The sequence below is a fragment of the Vanellus vanellus genome (genome assembly GCF_965231255.1).
Source record: "Vanellus vanellus genome assembly, chromosome: 2".
Classification (NCBI taxonomy): Eukaryota; Metazoa; Chordata; class Aves; order Charadriiformes; family Charadriidae; genus Vanellus; species Vanellus vanellus.
The window spans coordinates 27,647,816-27,667,986 of NC_138906.1; the positions used below are offsets into that span (position 1 = coordinate 27,647,816).

The window sequence follows — 20,171 nt, forward strand, 5'->3', positions numbered from 1 at the left end:
CCATCCTGAATATTTGCATTAGCCCCAGAGCAACAAGGAGGTAAAAACTGAAAACAAGCAATTTGCCGTAAAAAAAAAAAAATCAGTGTATATCTGGTAAACCCTCATGGAACAGTGGTAAACCATGCTTGCATCTGAACAATAGCAAGAGAGAAATTGTAGCTAGGAAAAAGCAAATGACAGGAAAGAGTCCTACCTGGTGTGACTTGGTGGCTGAAGTCTTACATGGCCAAACCTGAAGGAACCAGGTTCGTCTCCAACAGACCATTACATGTGGAGTCAGAGGCAGTGCTGTGTAGGGAGGTCTGTGGGGAAGCAAACCCTCTTCACAAGCGTGTCCGCATGAAAACTTAGAGGAATGAATTATGATCCTTGTGAACCTTTCTATGACTACTTAGATGAACTATACAGTATTCTGTAGGCCATCATAAAATACATAGTTTTAACAAAATTTGGAGTTGACATGGAATTGTTGGATGGGTGTAGCAATTATGAATTTGAGTCTAACTCTTTCTTATTAGGAAAAAGTGATGTGGTGTGATTACAAACTCTCTCTTGTACAGGATAGGCTAGAAAGAAGAGGATAAATGTGGAAGAGAGGAAGAGAAGAGGATTGCCAGGAGGAAAAATTCTCTAGCTGCAGCTTAAAACATCGCTCTGCTTTTGTCATTATTAAATATTTCTCTGGTGTTTCACAGCAGTGCAGGCACTCAGCAAATACTGCTAAATTGCATTCCTGAATTTTATTATAGTGCACTAAAAATCAAACATAAGCAAATAAATATTGCACTGTTTCAAGACGTGGATGAAGTAATATTATTACTACTAGTGAACAATTATTATTTGGGGACATAATGAAAAGTTGGACCTTTACAATTGCAGTGTCTGATTTGTTAGTTAAATAAAATGGAAAAACTCTTAAAAATAGGATGTTGGCCGTTTTACTTTTAAATTCCAGAGTACTGTTATGTTTTTCCTAAAGTTAGATTTCACTGTAGTCTTGGCAAGTACCTTCACATCTGCAAACTTTGCTTTCTTAAAATGCTGTACTTGTACATAGAGCTTCTATTTGTTGTGTCCTTTCTAATACCCCTTTTTCTTCAGGCATTCATGTTGCTAAAAAGATAGACAAACTGGGCATGAGGTCATCAGATACAGCTCAGATCTTTTTTGAAGACGTAAGGGTCCCCAGCAAAAACCTCATCGGTGAGGAAGGAAAGGGTTTTACGTATCAGATGTTGCAATTCCAAGAAGAGCGGCTGTGGGGAGTAGCCACTGGTAAGTCATCATTCATGCTTCTGGGGCTGGGCAGGGACACAGGGGTCACCCTTCGCATGAATAACAGCACTTTCCTTTTATTGTAAATTGTAATGAACTCTTACAGTCTGTTTTTGAAATCTGTCATAGCCTGGATACAGACAACCTTCCCTTTCTGTAGAAAAACTGGAAATAGAAAATATTTTGTGAGGCATCCCAGAAGTTGGTTTTGCCTTGTTTCTTTCTCTTGGTACTTTTCTGCTGAGAAGAATATATGGCATCATTTTATGCCTGCTCAAATATAGTACAAAGGCTATCAAAATACTGGCATGAAATAGGAGGACGGTGACTTTTCCTTTGGTACAGTAAGCTATGATGTTTATCCTGGATTTTAGAAAATTAGCTTAGTGGCTGTGTAAAGACGTGGCTCTTACAGGATGAAAGCTCTTTGTTTTGTGGATCTGTTTTACCTCTGTACACTTTGGACATAAGTGGTACAGCACCAAATTCCTTTCCCTGAAGTCACGCTGTCACAGAGTTCCTGATGCTGTGAACTCAGGACATACTCTAATCCGCATATTTGAGTTATACGGATTCTGGATATTCCAGGTAACCAGATCCGAGTCTGGATTATCCATTTGCAGCATCCCAACCTTCCCCCCCATCCCACAGTGTTTGTTTCTTCAACTTAAATATGATGTGCTTCACTGTAAGAAGATTGGTCCTCTTTAAATTTCAGGGTTGTGTAAATAATCTCATCATATTCGTGCTCCTCTGCATACCCTCTGTTACTGTCTCTGTGTGGCTGGGGAATCGGGAACTCTGAGAAGTGATTTTCTGATTCAGTGACCAAATAAAAAAAATCACTCCCTGTTGTGGGTTGATCCCAGACCAAATATTTTAGAGTTCAGATGCTTTAAAAAAATCTTTGTTTTTGGCCAAAATTCTTCATCCAGCCTGAGATAAATAGTAAATGTGGAAGCAGTTTTAGCAAAGAATAGGAGGTTAGGCTTGCAAAGGATGCCACTGCCAGCTCAGGCAAGGAGGAGACATGGTCCTACTGCTGGTCCTGCTTCAATCAAATGTACACAGACTGCAAGGACGTGCATTGTGCATTTTTGTGCTTAGTTTGAAGTCTAAGTTAAACAAAACAGTCAGAAATGACGGGTTGCAGCGATACTCCCTAAGCAGCAGAGTAGCCCACAGTATATTAGTCACGCCCCAGGCAAAAGTGACGTGCACTGACAGCATCAAAACACAAAGCCTGGCAAGTTAGATCACTCCTGTTAAAACCACTGGCAGCTTGGTACTGTCCAGCCTTGCACAACTGCCCGGCAGCCACCATGCTCTGCCAGGAAATGGGACACCAGGTTTCAATTCTTCTTTTTGCCCAGAACAACACAGCAGGAGCTGGCAAACCCTTGCCCTGGATGAGCAGTCTGGGAAGGGCACCTTCGCTCCCCCTGCCATGGCCAGGCAGCGGCCATCAGGGAGGACTCACAGAATCACAGAGTGGTAGGGGGTGGAAGGGACCTTCGGGGATCATCTAGTCCAACCCCCCTGCCAAAGCAGGTTCACCTAGAGCAGGTTGCACAGGAATGCATCCAGGCGGGTTTTAAATATCTCCAGAGAAGGAGACTCTCCAACGTCTCTGGGCAGCCTGTGCCAGTGCTCTGCCACCCTCAAAGTAAAGAAGTTTTTCCTCATGTTGAGATGGAGTTTCCTGTGTTCCACCTTGTGCCCGTTGCCCCTTGTCCTGTTGCTGGGCACCACTGAAAAGAGTTTGGCCCCATCCTCTTGACACCCACCCTTTAGATATTTATAAGCATTGATGAGATCCCCTCTCAGTCTTCTCTTCCCCAGGTGAAACACACCGAGGTCTCTCAGCCTTTCCTCATAAGAGATGTGCTCCATTCCCCTGATCATCTTTGTAGTTCTCCGCTGGACTCTCTCCAATACTTCCCTGTCCTTCTTGCGCTGGGGGGTGCAGAACTGGACACAGTACTTCAGATGCAGCCTCACCACGGCAGAGTAGAGGGGAAGGATGACCTCCCTTGACCTGCTGGCCACCCTCTTTTTAATACACCCCAGGAGACCACTGGTCTTCTTGGCCACAAGGGCACATTGCTGGCTCATGGTCAACTTTTCCACCAGGACTCCCAGGTCTCTCTCTGCAGAGCTGCTTTCCAGCAGGTCAACCCGTAACCTGTACCAGTGTATGGGGTTATGCCTCCTTAGGTGCAGGAAGAGCCTTGGAGCTTACCAAGGGAGGGGGAGCTGCCTTCTGCAGCACAGCAGCTGACCTTGCTGGGCCCTCTGGTTTTGCTTTTATCCACTATCTGATATAAAATGCATGAAAGCACTGGGAGCAGGGACAACACCCAAGGTTTGAGACAAGTTGCAGACTTTGGAGGTAACCAGTTGTGGTAACCAAGAAAAAAGAGTAACCAATGTTCAGAAGGGATCCAGGTGCTTGATGGATGCAGTTTGTTACACCAGGACATCTAGCTGTTAATTTCCAGTCCTGCAAACGGTTTTACATATGTGCAACCACAAGTGTTTTGCTGAAGGCTCAGATGTGCAAAACTGTGTACATGCCTTCAGTAGTTTTGTGATGAGGTCTGCATGTGTAATCCTAGTCCTCACTTCTGGCCCTCAGAAGGATGTTTCTGTTCCTCCCCAGTTCATGACTATTCATGTGACATTGAAAATCATCAGTCTGCTTTTAAACACTTTAGGGACCAGTCCTGGCATCCTCACTTTCACTTGTTCCTAGAATTTGGAAGAAGCGGTTGATTGCCATTCTTTTCTTTCTTTTTTTTTTGGACATTGTTTTTTTGTTTTGTTGTGTTTGGGGGTTGTGGGTTTTTGTTTTATTTTTGTCGTTGTTTTTATGTACTTTTAGTATCAAGTATCATGTGCTCTAGCCTTCTCTGTGTTTATTAATTATCATCTTTGTGGCCAGATTTCAGAATGTGTGGGGAGTTTCCTGCCTTCTTCCCCTTTCTTCTTTTTCCTTTTAAAATGAATTTTCAGTCAAACAAATTTAAAATATAAATGGAAAATTAATTTCCTGGAATTGCAAAATGTGGCCACAGGTGTGGTCTTTTCTTCCAAGTGACACATTATCAAAGGCATTGGTAAAAGTCGCTCTATTTCTTGCTTCACTGAAAGAGAAGAGCTGCCACTTATCTCTCCCATATTGTGAGACTTGGTAAACACCATCCATTTGTGGACCTGTTGCACTGATCACAGGAAAAGAATGTTGCTGTGGCAAGAAAGCAAACAGTTTTTTTGTGAATTGCTTAACTTGGAGGCAAAGAGGGAGTTCAGTGTGTGTGAGAGAGCAGAATGGCACTTTTCTAATGACTTCTATCTGCTCCTGTAGTCTCAGTGTTATGAGCACCATTGAGTCATGGCCAGTAAGCAGGATGACAGAACCTTTTGCATGGGCAACGCACATCCTTAAGAGAGAGATTGCTCAGCTTGGAGCTCACTGTACATCTCACTAGAGAGTGATCAGCCACAGCCTAAGAAAAAATACATTAATTTCCTTTTGTTTTGAGAGGAGATGTAGCAAGGCAAAATGCGTTTGCAGTGAGCAGAAGTTTCAAGTGGAAAAATATAATCTGGATGGAGGTACGAGGAAAAGATTATTCTGCATCTGGCAACTTCAAGTGCTTTCACAATTCTGGGCTGTGTGGTAGACCATGCGTTCCTTAGGCTGCCCTAGAGTGACGTTTCCTGTATGTGTTGTCAGTTGAAACCCATGGGGCCAAGTTTGAGGGTGTGGAGAACATTGTATGACAAAAGAGGAAACAAATATATGGGATGGGGGGACACAGGGAAAAGTTCAGAGAGAAAATGAGTTTTACTGTTATGAATGGCATTTCTCTGAACTTACATGACTGGCAAAGTATTGCGTGCTGTTATGTTGTACTAGGCTGTTGGCAGTCATGATATCCACGACATGCTGCTTTTTGTTGCTGCTTGCTGCACAGCTACGCTTTGCTGTGTTAGAGCTATGCTCATAGCTCTAAATACGAGCTCTAGTCATAGCATCACAGAATGGGTTGGGTTGGAAGGCACCTTTAAAGACCATCTAGTTCAACCCCATTCCATGAGCAGGGACATCTTTCAGTAGATCAGGTTGCTTAAAGCCCCATACAACCTGACCCTGAACACTTCCAGGGATGGGGCATCCACAGCTTCTCTGGGCAACCTACTCCAGTGCCTCACCGCCCTCATCATAAAGAATTTCTTAGAACCATAGAATCATAGAATGGTTTGGGTTGGAAAGGACCTTAGAGATCATCTAGTTCCAATCCCAAAACATTATTGCTTATGTTCAATCTAAATCTACTCTCTTTCAGTTTAAAACTGGTGGCCCTTGTCCTGTGACTTCAGGCTCTAATAAAAAGTCTCTCTCCGTCTTTCTTATAAGCCCCCTTTATATATTGAAAGGCTGCAACGAGGTCTCCCTGGAGCTTTATTTTCTTCAGTCTGAACAACCCCAAGTGTCTCAGCCTGTCTTCATAGGAGAGGTGCTCCACCCCTCTGATCATCTTTGTGGCCACCCTCTAGATCTGCTCCAACAGGTCCATGTTTTTCCCATGCTGAGGTCTCTGGAGCTGGACGCAGTACTCCAGGTGGGGTCTCACCAGAGTAGAGTAGAAGGAATCACCTTCCTTGACCTGGTGGCCATGCTGCTTTTGATGCAGGCCAGGACTGTCCTTAGAAGATTTACTCTGTTTTATTTCTGCAGAAGGGCAGTGATGGCAGCTGAGGAAACGGGAGGATGGATCAGCTGGGGCAGGAAGGAGGCAAAGAGGCGGATGCTGTGAGACCAGTTTTCTCAGGCTCCCCACTCCCAGCCCTGATGCGTGGTGACAGCCTGAGCAGAGATGGGCCACAACCCCTTCATGATCTTCAGCCCTTTTTGCCAGCAGGACATAAATAGGTGCTGTTCTGTTCCTTTCCACCCGGTCCTGCTCCTGCCTCCTCTTTGCTCTTCCCCGTCTCTTCTTTCCCTGGTGCTGGATGCTGGGAACCACACGAGCCATGCTGGAGCACCGTGCTCTGACAGACCAACACAAACTAATCCCTGGCCCTTATCCCTTCCACCTCCCTTCTGCTCTCCTAGCACTGGCATGTGCTCTTTAGTTTCCCTCCCAGCAGCTCAGACTCAGCTCTATGCTTCCCAGGTATCATTTTGGGGGCAAGGGACAAGAGGTCCCTAGATGCTTCTTGCTCTTTCTTTAGCATCTCTCAAGCTGGAGACCATAGACATACAAGTGAAAAAGCTGTTAGTGTTGCACACGCTACAGTGTTGTGTTACATGGTCCTTTGGAAGAACACGGATGTTCATCTGTACAAGAGATATCCCTGAAAATAGCAATTTATTTTCCTGTCCAGAAAACGAGCATTAAGGTAGCAGCATAGTGTACTAACACAGAAGAAAGGAGGCCATTATTGTGTATGCTCTGTTGAAAAATAAGCATTGAGGCTAGTTGTTTGAGAAAGAAAGGGAAAATATTTAAGGAATGAGAAAAGCTGATCACCTTACGGAATGTGGGGACAGCACATGAAAAACAGTGCTCTGTGGAAGGGCTGGTGAATGATCATGGCAGGGGCGATTGGTGGGATGCAGAGTCTGCATATGAGAACAGTGTAGGGATGAAGTTTTAAGTAGAGGTCATCTTGAAAGTGATGCAAAAAGGAATATGGAAGCACGCCAGGCTCCTGTAAGGACCTGTCATGTGGGTAACTGGCAGGTGGGAAAAGGGACTTTGTCGTAGACCAGGGCTTGGTTGTATTTTGCATTTCCGATTCAGAGTTTTGTGGATTAGATTCTACACGTCAATGGATGTGGATATGCATATTTTGAAAAGAGACTATGTGACCTTTCTCATACAGCTGGACTTGTGAACTCTCCCTCTCTGTACTGCTTGCCATAGTGACATGGGTCCACATTTGCCAAACAAAATTCTCCACAGATTCAGCACCTGCTGTTATTATTATTACTGTCTTGCTAAACTGCAAGAGACTGATAGCCTACACCTTCACTTCAAGGCTGGTTTGCCTCGGAAAAGAAACTTTTCCCTTTTCGTCTTGCTTAAAACAGGGTATCTCCAAGTTTGCTAAAAAAGTAGCAGCAAACTAGTTCTCTTGCTTTAAAGCAGTGTCTGCCATCTCTCTCACCTGTCTTCCAGCAGTATCCTATTTTGAGTCTGTTTCCATTAGAAGCACTGTTTAGCATTTACTAAAAAGCAGCTGTGCATCTTAATGTTTTTCCCTCCCTTTCTATACTGGGATCTGGTCACAGACGTAGTAAGCAGTCTGTTGTGTTCCTTGATCTCTGCATAGGTTTCTGGCTTCTCCCTGAAAGCTTCCTTGAATTTACATTTATATAGCATTGCTCAGTGGGCACACTGTCTGCCTTCCCATTTTCTTTCGGGTTTGTAACAGCCCTTCAGGACACGGGTATTATGGAAAGCAGGAGTTACCACAAGCTTTTGCAAGGGCACCAAATGAGGCGTTAAGGATAAAGTTTACATACTTGTCATTACATACTGCTCTCTATGACTTTCCTTCCCCCCTCTCTACCGCCCCTTCACTCTCCGCCAAGTTTTGGCAGTTTGGGGCTCAGGTGAAATAGGGATAAAGAGGTCTTCAAGGTAGAAGGAAATACCAGGCTGCTTTCAGAATTGAAACTGCACCCCAAACTGAGCCTATGGAATAATTTACTTTAGAAAGCCTAATGTATTTTTTGTACAATGTGAAAAAAAGATCTTTTTCAACAAGTAGAAAAAGAACAGGTCTGGCTAAAATGACGTCTTGTTCCGTCCTTTGCTTCTTCAAGTCCTGACACCGCTGGAAACTGTAATACAAGAAACTATTGACTACACTCGCCAGCGGAAAGTGTTTGACCAGTCCGTCCTGCACAACCAAGCCGTGCACTACCGCCTGGCCGAGCTGGCAACCGAAGTGGAGCTCCTGCGCTCGCTGCTGTACCGCACTGTTGGTGAGATCCCACATCTGCCTTCCCAGATGTGCTTCTCTTTGTGCAAAGAACGTCATCAGCCTAAAGGAACATGGGGAGGTGCTTGCCAGAGAGGAACGCTGTGATCAGTGACCCTGTGTGTATAACTGTGCTTTTTTATTCCTTTTTGGGTTTTTTAGCGCTCTATGTGGAAGGCAACGATGTGACAAAATTGGCTTCCATGGCTAAGCTAAAGGCAGGCCGTCTGGCCCGTGAAGTGACTGATAGCTGTCTCCAGTTTTGGGGAGGAATGGGATTCACCAGCGAGGTTCTGGTGAGCAGGTTTTACAGGTAAGCGAGTGAGTGGTGAAAGTAGGATATGGCTTTACTGAAATTTGGCCTCTTAAATGTCACACTAAAAGATCACCCGCTGGAAAAGAGCACCAGCACCTAGCCGGTGTGAATTGTATTGTTCCACTGAATGGCATGTCGCTGATGTATGTTGCAGCTGCAAGGGCAGCCACAGTCCCGTTGACTTTGGGGTGACCTGTGTGAGTGTCAGGACGTAGGTTGACTATTCCTTTGCCAAATCTTGGCTTTGCATTACAGAGGTGTAGTTGGAACTACCCACAGGTTAGGCTGAATGTCAGGTGAAAGAAGTAAACTCCATGTGTTCCCTGATGGTCCTCTGGTACCTGCCAGACAGTAGGACAAGGGAAAAAGGGGGAAACCTACCAAGAAGTGATTTTTTTTTTGTCTTTGCTCTTTGTTTGCTTGTAGTCTTGATTACAAGAACAGAACTAAAACAAAACAGAAGCTTTCTTCTAAAACCAATGAAAATCAGCTTTATCTTTTTTCCCCAAATATACGTGTGAATCTGGAGTTCACCATTAGGCTCCTGCACCAGTCTTTTCTGATAGCAGTCTCCACCTGATTAGTCAAACCAGATGCCATGTGAGATGTATGAGAGATGTAGCTGCGTACAGCAAGTTGTTAGATCATTAAAATAGTACAGAGGCCTTTTTGCAAATTAATTAAAGTCCCTTCAGATTTTACCATATACCTACTTAGAGCAAAATTATCTCTAAGCAAACAGTTTTCTTGGCAGCTGTTAGGAAAATTCTGGCCCTGGTGTCTTATATTCTGTCGAAGGACCAAAATGGAACTCGCATTTTCTTGCAGTAATAGATTTCAGCCTGGAGAAGAGAAGGCTCCAGGGAGACCTTATTGCGGGTTTTCAGTACTTAAAAGGGGCCTACAGGAAAGATGGGGACAAACTTTTTAGCGAGGCCTGTTGTGATCGGGCAAGGGATAATGGCTTTAAACTGGAAGAGGATAAATTTAGACTAGATATAAGGAAGAAATTTTTTACAGTGAGGGTGGTGAAACACTGGAACAGTTTGCCCTGAGAGGTGGTAGATGCCCCATCCCTGGAAACGTTCAAGGTCAGACTGGACAGGGCTCTGAGCAGCCTGATCTGGTTGAAGATGTCCCTGCCCATTGCAGGGGGGTTGGACTAAATGACCTTTAAAGGTCCCTTCCAACCCAAACTATTCTACGATTCTGTGATTTCAGTTCAGCCCTTATATATACAATACCTTATCAAAGGTTAGCAAAATTAGTTAGTGGTTCTGTTAGTTGAAAGTTTTGGTAAATGTATCTGTGTAAAGTGAGAGCAAAACACTTAAAAAAAAATCTCTAAAAAGCATATTTCTTTTTAGTAGGTTGAAGTATATTTTTCTATTTTTAATAGCATTTTATGAACAAGAATGCCATTGTGGTAAGTCAGAGAGATCCTCAACCTTTTTTGACTTGTGGATTGCTGAAATTTTCTGGTGAAGGTACAGACTGCTGTATGGTGATAGTTTTAAGCCAGCTGTCAATATGATGGTTTTTCTTTGTTATTTTTTTCACAGCCTCTTTATTAGCAGCTAATGGTCCCTGCTGATGCAGATGTTCAAAGCTACTGCAGTAAGCACTCTGGATAAAATGAATCCTTGTCTTCAGGTGCTTACTGTCAATGTAGTGATGTGTATAGATTAATGTGTATGTGCTTTTATACATCTTTGATTTGTCTTTAGATTTCCTAGCCCAGTATATTATTGCTAACTATGGGCAGGGCGTATCTGGGTGAATTCCAGAGCGGTCTCTAAGTATACCAGCACAGTCACATTTTTCCTAAGACAAAATCCAGAGTATTTCCTATTGGTATAAACTGTGTCAGCTGGCTAAAGAAACAGATCTTTCTGCCCCTAAAACAAACAGTGTTATAAATGACGCTAAAGGTGGTGTGATATCTATACTCTAAAATTTTCTATGAATCAGTAAAATTCCATTATTGAGTAACCACAAACTCCAGGAAGGGAGAAGTAGAGTATTACCTAAATAAACAATTACAGGTTCAAGTCAGAATCTTGTTAATCTGTAACGATAAGCAAAGCAGCAACTTTTCTAAGGCCGTTCTTTTTTGTACAGCAGTCTGAGTAACCATTCACGTCACTGTGATATTTGTCAAGTAGCAAGCGGCATAACTGCACAGCGTGACATCTAGTCATAATGTACAAAGACTTTTGTAGCATAATCCTTACTGAGTTTCCAAGCAAATGTTAGTCTTTGACACATGTCGGGCTGTTACTCCTCAAAGAGCAGACAGCATAATCCGCAGTTAGTGCATGAAGTCTTTGAATTTTAGTTATTAGTGTTGGCGGGGAGATAATAAACAGACCCGGCAAAAAAAACTGTCTGCCAAATGACTTTATTCACATCTGTCGTTTTAATCATTAGTCCTTTAAACTTTGTAGAACAACTGACTTTTCTAAAGTGCAGTATTCTCTAGAAGGCGTAAAGATAGCTGTTTCACCAGGTAGGTGCCCATAGTGGGCTGATTTTATATGTGTAAAAGTCTCGTTTTCAGTTGTAGGGATTCTGAGAAGGAGAATGGGTTTGAAAAAAAGTTTTGAGCCCAAATATCAAAGGGTTTTATAGAAAAATACAAGCCAAGATAAAAAACAATTAAGAGTGTATTTTCCAGACTTTACCCTAGTAGCGGGATTCTGGAGAAGGAGAGCACCAGACTGGAGTTGTGTTTTGTTTATTTTACTCTCCCCTGTATGAAATGGCTCAAGGACATCATGACTTAGGAGAAATCAATGACTGAACAAACCCACAACCTATATGAAAACCCCAGGTTGTGAGAGATCAGAGGGAAGAAAAATTTTTGTAGCAAGTATATTGTGATTTTTCAGACTTCATAACAAATTTAAAATAATTTCAGATAGTCATCTATATATCTTAATAGTAATTATGTGCACTTCAATTGTTATAGAAAGAACTTGTTGGGCCTTCTTCAAAAAGTTCGTGGTTTGGTTTTTTTTTTTTATTTAAGATTGTTTCTAAGTACTAAACACTGTGTCTAACTGCTGCCAGTTCTTACAAGTTTTAATCTTGTGGGGTGTGATGGGGAGAATGTTGTAATTTCTTTACTTGATGCATTGTGAAAGACTCAGCAAAGCAGTAGTGAAAAATATTGATAGGCTATTCATGTGAAATAGATAAAGTGTAAATAGCAGCGTAAATGCACATAGCTGCAGAAAAAAAACAATTTTTTTTCCCCCTCAACTATCACCCAGGTTTTGCAATATGAAGTTTTATTTGCCATTCAATATAGTTTTAAGTGGATTTTTTTAATAAGTAATGTGTTTCCTTCTAAATTATTATTTTTTATTCCTCACATTCAAAAAGTCTGTTGAAATATTTTATTCAGTTTCAGTCTTTATTTCATTTTTTAATATTCTTTCACTTTTTACAAAGCATGTCTAAACTAGAATGAGTCTGGGGTGGTTTTTTTTCATCTGTCTTTGTCATTATCACAATTTATGGTTGTACCAAATGAAACGAAACCTATCAATTTCTGCTGACAAAAACAATTTGCTTTGAAGTCAGTAGCTAACTGTTGGGACAAGACTTAATAACGATTCTTCAGTCATCTGTGAAAACAAATCTGTAGTTCCAAACTCTTTCTGCAGGGGTTTTGAGACAGGCGCCTGTCTACCACTTTGGTTGACTTTTATGAGTACCTTGAGAGGGAATTTAGGAGATGAAGCTCATGACATCTAGCTCTAATATGGCAAATCAAAGTAGGTAACTGTACAGTGATGACTTTAAGGTGTCCCTTCAAAATGCCCCTTCGGGGAAACGGGCAGGACCATGCAAACTGGCAGGCACGGCCACTGGTGGCTGGGCTGTGCCAGCCTGGCCAGGGGCCTGCCACGCTGGGTGGTGGCACCTCAAACTTCTCCTCTGGATCTAAAGCCTTCTTTAGACGCTGCTTAATTTGAACAGCCTACAAGCAATCTAGCTGAGTCTGAAGGTGGAAGAAGCCACAAAATATTAAATTTGAGGGTACAGCAGTATATTTTGTGAAGAAAAGTCTTGCCAGTAATACAACTTTAAAATAATAATTGTGAGACAAAAGGGTAAATGTTTTGTAATCAGGTGTGATTTGTGCTGAAAGGAAGCAGCATGTAAATGGCCATCTGGGAAGCAGCGACACTCTGAGCCGCATAAACCTTGGGAAGGATTTACCAATGGCCTCCTAGCCAGGGAAGCAGGGAGCAGCATCTCTGAGGGACCGCTGCCATGAAGCCAGCTTGCTAGGGAAAAACAAAGCTGAAGTCACCAAAACTGGCTTTCTTCCACACATCTGACCGACACTGATCACTGCCAGAAAAAGGAAAGAAAATTACTTAGTTTATTTTCTCAGGGCTTCAAAGTTATGTGAAGGTATCTGCACTGAAGACAGATAGTGCAGCAGGCTCCTCTCAGGGTGTTTGTGAACAGATAGGGCTTTTTAGATCCCAATGCCATATGGCTTTCAAGTGGACAACATAGCGTAGAGTGGCTCCCTGAGCAGGCATGGCTCCTCGGCTGCAGGTACTAAATGGTAGTGGGATGCACAACTGCAAACACCATCACGTTTTATCAGCTTGAGGCTACAAACAGATTTAGTGTGCCATTTGCCCAGGTGGCCAAGAAGACCAGTAGCATCCTGGCTTGTATCAGAAGTAGTGGGGCCAGCAGGACTAGGGAAGTGATTGTCTCCCTGTACTCGGCACTGGTGAGGCCGCATCTCAAATACTGTCTTCAGTTTTGGGCCCCTCACCTCAAGAAAGACACTGAGGTGCTGCAGCGTGTCCAGAGAAAGGCAACAAAGCTGGTGAGGGGTCTGGAGCACAAGTCTTATGAGAAGCAGCTGAGGGAACTGGGGTGGTTTAGCCTGGAGAAAAGGAGCCTCAGGGGAGACCTTATCACTCTCTACAACTACCTGAAAGGAGGTTGTAGAGAGGTGGGCGTCGGTCTCTTCTCCCAAGTAACAGGCGATAGGACAAGAGGAAACAGTCTCAAGTTCTGCCAGGGTAAGTTTAGATTGGATATTAGGAAAAAATTCTTCACCAAAAGGGTTGTCAAGCATTGGAAGAGGCTGCCCAGGGAAGTGGTTGAGTCACCATCCCTGGAGGTATTTAAAAGACGGGTGGACGTGGTGCTGAGGGACATGGATTAGTGGTAACTTGGCAGTGTTAGGTTAATGGTTGGATTTGATGATCTTAAAGGTCTCTTCCAACCTAAACGATTCTATGATTAGCTGTGGCCTTAGTCCCTATATAGTACATCAAAAGTTTTCCTTGTGCTGTGAGATAGGTACCTGTCCCTACTTCATGGCTACTGAAATCACATGCAAGGGAGAGCACAGACTGGAGCAAGGGCCTGCCCTGATTTTCAGGATAACTGGGACCAAAAGGTTTAGTAGCAGGGTGATGGACATGACTCGGCTTGAGCAAAACAGAGGCTGAGTGGCACTCTGGATGCAGAGGGGTCAACACAGCCAAAAGAGGAACATTAAACTGAAGGATTATACTACTCAGGAACACATTCAGGCTATAAATTAGAGGGTTCCTAGTAATTAGAACAACTTTGTTACGTGACAGCCTTCAAATTAGCATAGTCCAAGAGTAAAGGGAACTTTTTTTTTTTATTTTAAAAGCAGTGTTTGATACATTTCTGAAGGATGTTGTATGACATGGTACCTACAGAGATGGGAAACTTGATGACCTGGAGGGTCCTTTTTGTTCCTTTCGCTGCCCAACTAGAAGTTAGTGTTCGCCTGGATTGAGTTTGGTGGGTGGGAAGGGCTACTCACCCTCCCTCAGAAGTAGAGTTTTTTAACTCAGCATTGAAGAATTTTTATTTTTTTTTATCCATCAAAAAACAGATTGCTTTTTAATATTTGCATCTGTTGATTTGGTTGAGTAGAATTAAGTCTTACCATAGAATGGTTTAGGTTGGAAAGGACCTTGAAGATCATCGAGTTCCAAGCCCCCTGCCATAGGCAGGGACACCTCCCACTAGACCAGGTTGCCCAAGGCCACGTCCAGCCTGGCCTTGAACACCTCCAGGGATGGGGCCTCAACAACCTCTGTGGGCAACCTGTTCCAGTGCCTTACCACCCTCAAAGTGAAAAACTTCTTCCTAACGTTCAATCTGAACCTGCCCTCTTCCAGTTTAAAGCTATTCCCCCTCGTCCTATCGCTACATGCCCGAGTAAAAAGTCCTTCCCCAGCTCTCCTGTAGGCCCCTTTTAAGTACTGGAAGGCCGCAGTAAGATCTCCCCGGAGCCTTCTCTTCTCCAGGCTGAACAGCCCCAACTCTTTCAGCCTCTCCTCATAGCAGAGGTGCTCCAGCTCTCGGATCATCCTCATGGCTCTCCTCTGGACACGCTCCAGCAGGTCCATGTCCTTCTTATGTTGGGGACTCCAGAGCTGGATGCAGTACTCCAGGTGGGGTCTCACGAGAGTGGAGTAGAGGGGCAGAATCGCCTCCTTTGACCTGCTGGCCACAGTGGATGGTGCGTGGGATTTCCTGAATAAGAGGAGACTCTTTGCAGGGAGTGTTTTAGGAGGGGCAGAACATAACAGTCAGCATTTATCTCTTTCCTCAGGCAAACTCCCACTCTCTAAGGAAAACAACATTCAACAAGGAGCTAGAGGTTTGGTCCCTCAAAATGACACCTTTACGTAACTGCATGGTGCGTTGCAGGCTGGTTCCTCACTGTCCTTGTTCAGGGTGAAGCCATCGCAGGTCGGTGCTCCCCTCGGCAGGGGGGCAGTGACAACGCGATGGAGAAATCAGAAAAGCAGGATGTTGCTGTGCCAGATCAAAACCATTCCAGGAGTAGCTTACCTAAAGCAATAAAATTCTAATAGTAATATATATTAAAATATTTATATGCAGTATTAATAATACATTATTGATATACTATAAACTATCAAACTGTAAACTTACAATAAATAGCTGATATACAAGCTTACTTTACTATGTCATCTTCCCCAGCTTCCTCACAGAGTTCCTGGCAGGATAGTTAATCTTGTGGTTTTGTTTTCTTAGGCTGAAAGCAAGTCTCTTTCCCAGAAGAGGGCTGCTAGATTAAAATCATTGGAGTCCTTTGTTATCTCGATCCTCTTAAACTAGGTGAAACCTTCTGTCCTGTCTCCCTGGGGGAGAGCTTGGCATTAATCGCCTGCCTGTAGATGCTGTAGGAAATATTCCTTATCTCACCCATAGAGACAAAAATGTAATCGCTAGCAATTTTGTAAAGACACACACACATATATGTATATACACTCATAAAAACTTATGTGAAAGGTGTTTTGTTTTTTTAAAACACATATAAATATGTTATAACCTGACATGTTTGTCACACACCACCAAAGCCTGATCTTACCACTGCCTATTTCTAACTTCACATAAACAAGCCACATGTGTCCAGCATTCCTGCTGCAAACGGAGGATTTTTATCGGCATCACAGAGGAGTTCTGAGGATTAATTACTTACTGTTGCTGCAGTGCTGTGAAGATGCAAGATGCTAAGCGCTGGCAGGGGCTTTCTGCAGCTTGAAAAAGCAGACAGTACCGCAGCAGGAACCACAAGTAACCGACCATTGTTGCAGCTCTGCTGCCTTCAACGAGGCCCATAGGAAGGGGAACCTTCAGGTTATTGAATTAAGCAGAGGTAGTTTAGCAGAACTGTTTGTGTTTTGGGGTGGGTTGTTTTTTTTCCTCTCCCCAAAGGAGAAAAGAAATTTGTGAAGAAAATTGCTTAAGGTTGCAGTATTTGCAGTCTAGATAGCACAGGGAACTCAGGCAATACTGTTAGGGATGACTCAGTGATATTAATGGCAGTTTTTAAATGAGTGTGATTAGAAATATCAAATCAAAAGTAAATAAGCTTGGAGCAGCCATTCATTTTTAAAGCAAAAAAGCTTTATATACTATATACTACAATACTATACATCACTAATACTATACTGTAATACTATATAATACTATACTATACTACTACATAACACTAATAAGGATTATGCCTGAGCTCACGTAGCCATTAGAGAGACCAGGATGCTTGTCGGTTAAAAAACTTGAATGAAAATTGTACCTTCTCCATACAGTTCTCCGATACCTCATGTCCTGATTGACTAATACTCTTTTTACCACGCAGTTAAACAAAGCGAAGTACTGCCGAACACTTTTTGCCGCTGGCCCTCCAAAAGCTCCCTCCCCTCCTAAAATTCAGCTGCAGGCTTAGGCACCTACAGCTTTGGCAAAGGAACAGCGGGGATGTTGCAGGAAGTATTGCAGACCATCTCACCAGGAGGAGGCAGTGGATAAGGTGTTCTGCAGACAGCTGGCATTAGTGTGTTAACATAGAGGTAATTTGAGCAGTCAGTCCAGCAAAAAACCCTGGGAAAAGCCCGTGATGCTTTATATGTAGTCCGTAGTGGTAAGACCTAAACAGAAGTCTGTATGGAGTTGAGCTGCAGGAGGTCTGGCTGGGCTTAAGCAGGGGCAGTTGTGTGCTAGGAGAGGTTTTAACTTATTTCAAATTGGAAATACAGTATTATGCCAAGTTAAGGTTATTAAAAAAAAAAAACAAACAAACAAACAAAAAACCCCCCCAAACAAACAACACCTGAAAATTGGACATGCCAAATTATATCGTAAGCCTTTTGATTTTGAATTAGCAACATCCCTGTACACAAAAGGGTATTTACAGTGCTGACAACGCATTTCTCCACGCCACGTATGTACTTCTGTAAACAAGGGCTTTCAATGTAAAAAAAGCAGCTGCTTAATAAATGCATAGAATAAATGCATATGTACAGTTCTGTACTTGTTCCATCAGTACAGAATGCAAATGTTTAAATCTACTCTTTATATTTCCACAGAGACTTGAGATTAATGTCAATAGGAGGTGGTACAGATGAAACCATGCTTTCCATCATATGCAAATACATGGAAACACTTCCAAGCAAGTGACACAGCTTGACTCTTCCTTGAAAATTAAGCAAGCAACAGCATGGCTTGTACTGCACACTGAAGGTGACAGCCAGTACGTGTTTCAAGGGTAAAAGAAGCAGAAGACATAACAGTAATTTTGCCAATGAACTACTTATCAGGGTCTTTGACCATTATCATTCTACATGTTCTCCAATATCAAATTTCTGTTGATGCAGAGCAGTCTGAAAGCATGTGGCCTCCTACAATTTATATTTTTTTTTCCTTTTTTTCAGTGGGTTACTCTTTTTTTGGGGGGGTGAGGGGGGTGTCTAGTGAGCCACACTAAGCACCCAGAAAAAATGTTTTCTTTAATCAAGGTATATCTATGTTTTAGAGCATCTAAGCCACCAATTAAGAAACACAACTTCCATATAGATACAGCTATGATTTCACTAGTAGCCTAATCTAATTTCAGTGTAACTTTGCTTTCAAAATCAGTCATTATGGCACAAATTATTCCCTGCCATATTCAAATACTGGAACAGTGATTTGGCTCTCAATTACAAGTACCTTCCCTATCTTTCAATTTTAGCAAGTAATCATCAAAATGAGCTTTGTCATCTTTGCCAAGTTCACATCAACTTGTACTACACACTGTCATAGACATTTGGTGGTGGGAACAGAGGTTGATTTTTATTTGTAGAATTCTACAAACAACTGTTTAATTGTATCTGAACCTTTTGGAGGCCTGAAGTTCAGCAGTAAAGTATCATGTTTTGTGTGTAATTATTGAAGAAAAATATTAAAAAAGCTCATGTTAATACAAAAATTGTGTTATTACTTAAATGAGATGGTACAATTTCTATATGCCACAGTGACCTTCAAGCAAAAGTGTTTTCAAAATTACTGTGCTTTGTTACACAAAAAGTCTCACTGAAATATACATCTGCTATGATAAGCACAAATTCTTAATTTGATCTTCTTCAAATACTGTTCTTAAAATTTACTTTCATATCAGCCATACCTTCAAAACCAACATCAGCAACTCTTCCTAAGGCAGCCATTTAAGTCAGGAGAGACAACCTGCATTACTGCAAAAAGCAGCTTCAGTGGAATTTTCCTTGTTACCAAATGGATCTGTTAAGGATTTTCTAAGAAATCTCCATAATATGGGAAGGTTAACAGTTTGATAGTTACAAAACTGTATTTTCTTCCGCCTGGAAATAACGTGTATGTTTGCTAGGAAGATTCTAAGTTACATTAAACTGAGAAACACAATAGATAAATATTGTGTAAATAAGATTTCAAAGGCAAGAATAAATATAATTGCAGTATTCCGATGCAGCTGCTATTAACTACAACTTTGTAAAAGTACAATTAAATGCTACTAGTATTTTTCTATCTTATCCACTGTATAATGTATTTTATTCTACAAAATCACACTATAGCATCCTGAAATCTTGCTATTTGTGAATTTTAAGGATTGACAGAGTAATACTTTTCTCCCAGAAAACAACCAGTAAAGCAAACGCAGATGCTGAGGAAAATGCTAAGGCTGCAACACATGCTTCCCATCAATTGCCCCTTCCCAAGTGAAATATTCTCAAAGCTGTTTCACCTTTACATAAGTCACCATAACCATTCTAAGCAAACTTGCAGGATTTCAGTTTAAAATCTGAACTGAAAATTGATGAAAGTAAAGAAAGGCAAGTGTGCTACATCCTGTACTTGTTCCAAAAGTAAAAAAAAAACCAAACCCAAAAACATAAAACCACACCAAAATATGTCACAGTTTTGACTACAGAACTTTCAGTTACCTTTCAGTTCAGAAAGTTCATGTTAAAAGAGCCTAACAGAGTTGTGTTTTAGCACTTAATTAAAAAAGCCCTTGTGTATTTTCTAATAAACATAAAGTTGTTTGGAGGCTTCATATATTCCTTGTGCTTAAGCTTTCTCCCCATTTCCTGCCCTTCCTAGACAACAAAAAAAACTGACGACCCTCCTTAATTGAAGGAACACAGGAAGGAAGACATAGGCTTAAGATCCCCCCCCAATTCATTTCCGCTCCTTCCTGTGCACCACTGGGGGGGGGGGGGGAGGGGGAGAAAAAGACCAAGTTCCTATTCTGCTTTAATTACCTTTTAATCTGTTTTAACATTTAAAAAGAAAATCCTGTTGGTTTTACACATGATCTGAAGCACTGGTAAAAACTGTTCACCAGCATGTGCTCTATCAAGACTTAAGGAACACCCTAGCATATTTTTCAGAACAAAGACATGCCATATAACTAGCTGCATCCACCCATTTTTCTACTTTGTATTAGGTAGTTAAAACCTTTTTCCACTTAATGGTAGAGCAGATTGATTGCTAGGGAAAAAAAAAAAAAAAAAAAACCACAACAAAAAAAAGGAAAAGGGTCTAGAAATTGTTCAGACACCACATTTAAAAGCCAGAAGTATATTTCTAGAAGATGGTCAACTATCAGGGGAATGTGGTTGTCAGTAATTATCATCTCACTTGTTAAGTACCTTGCACTCCACTGTCTCACTAAAATTATAAAAGTGCATCAATTTTGGATGACAAACTGTGTCCTATTGACTAGCTT

General features: G+C 42.0%; 1 protein-coding gene across 1 annotated transcript in view; it reads left to right on the forward strand.

Moving 5' to 3' along the window:
- LOC309668896 (putative acyl-CoA dehydrogenase 6) overlaps positions 1-19,410 on the forward strand; it is a 97,669-nt gene extending 78,259 nt beyond the window's left edge. The window contains exons 6-9 of the mRNA XM_082479437.1: positions 1,105-1,278; positions 8,120-8,281; positions 8,440-8,590; positions 17,515-19,410. Of these exons, the coding sequence (XP_082335563.1) occupies positions 1,105-1,278; positions 8,120-8,281; positions 8,440-8,590; positions 17,515-17,605 (578 nt within the window). The 3' untranslated portion in view covers positions 17,606-19,410. The remainder of the gene's footprint in view (positions 1-1,104; positions 1,279-8,119; positions 8,282-8,439; positions 8,591-17,514) is intronic.
- The last annotated feature ends 761 nt before the right edge of the window (positions 19,411-20,171 follow it).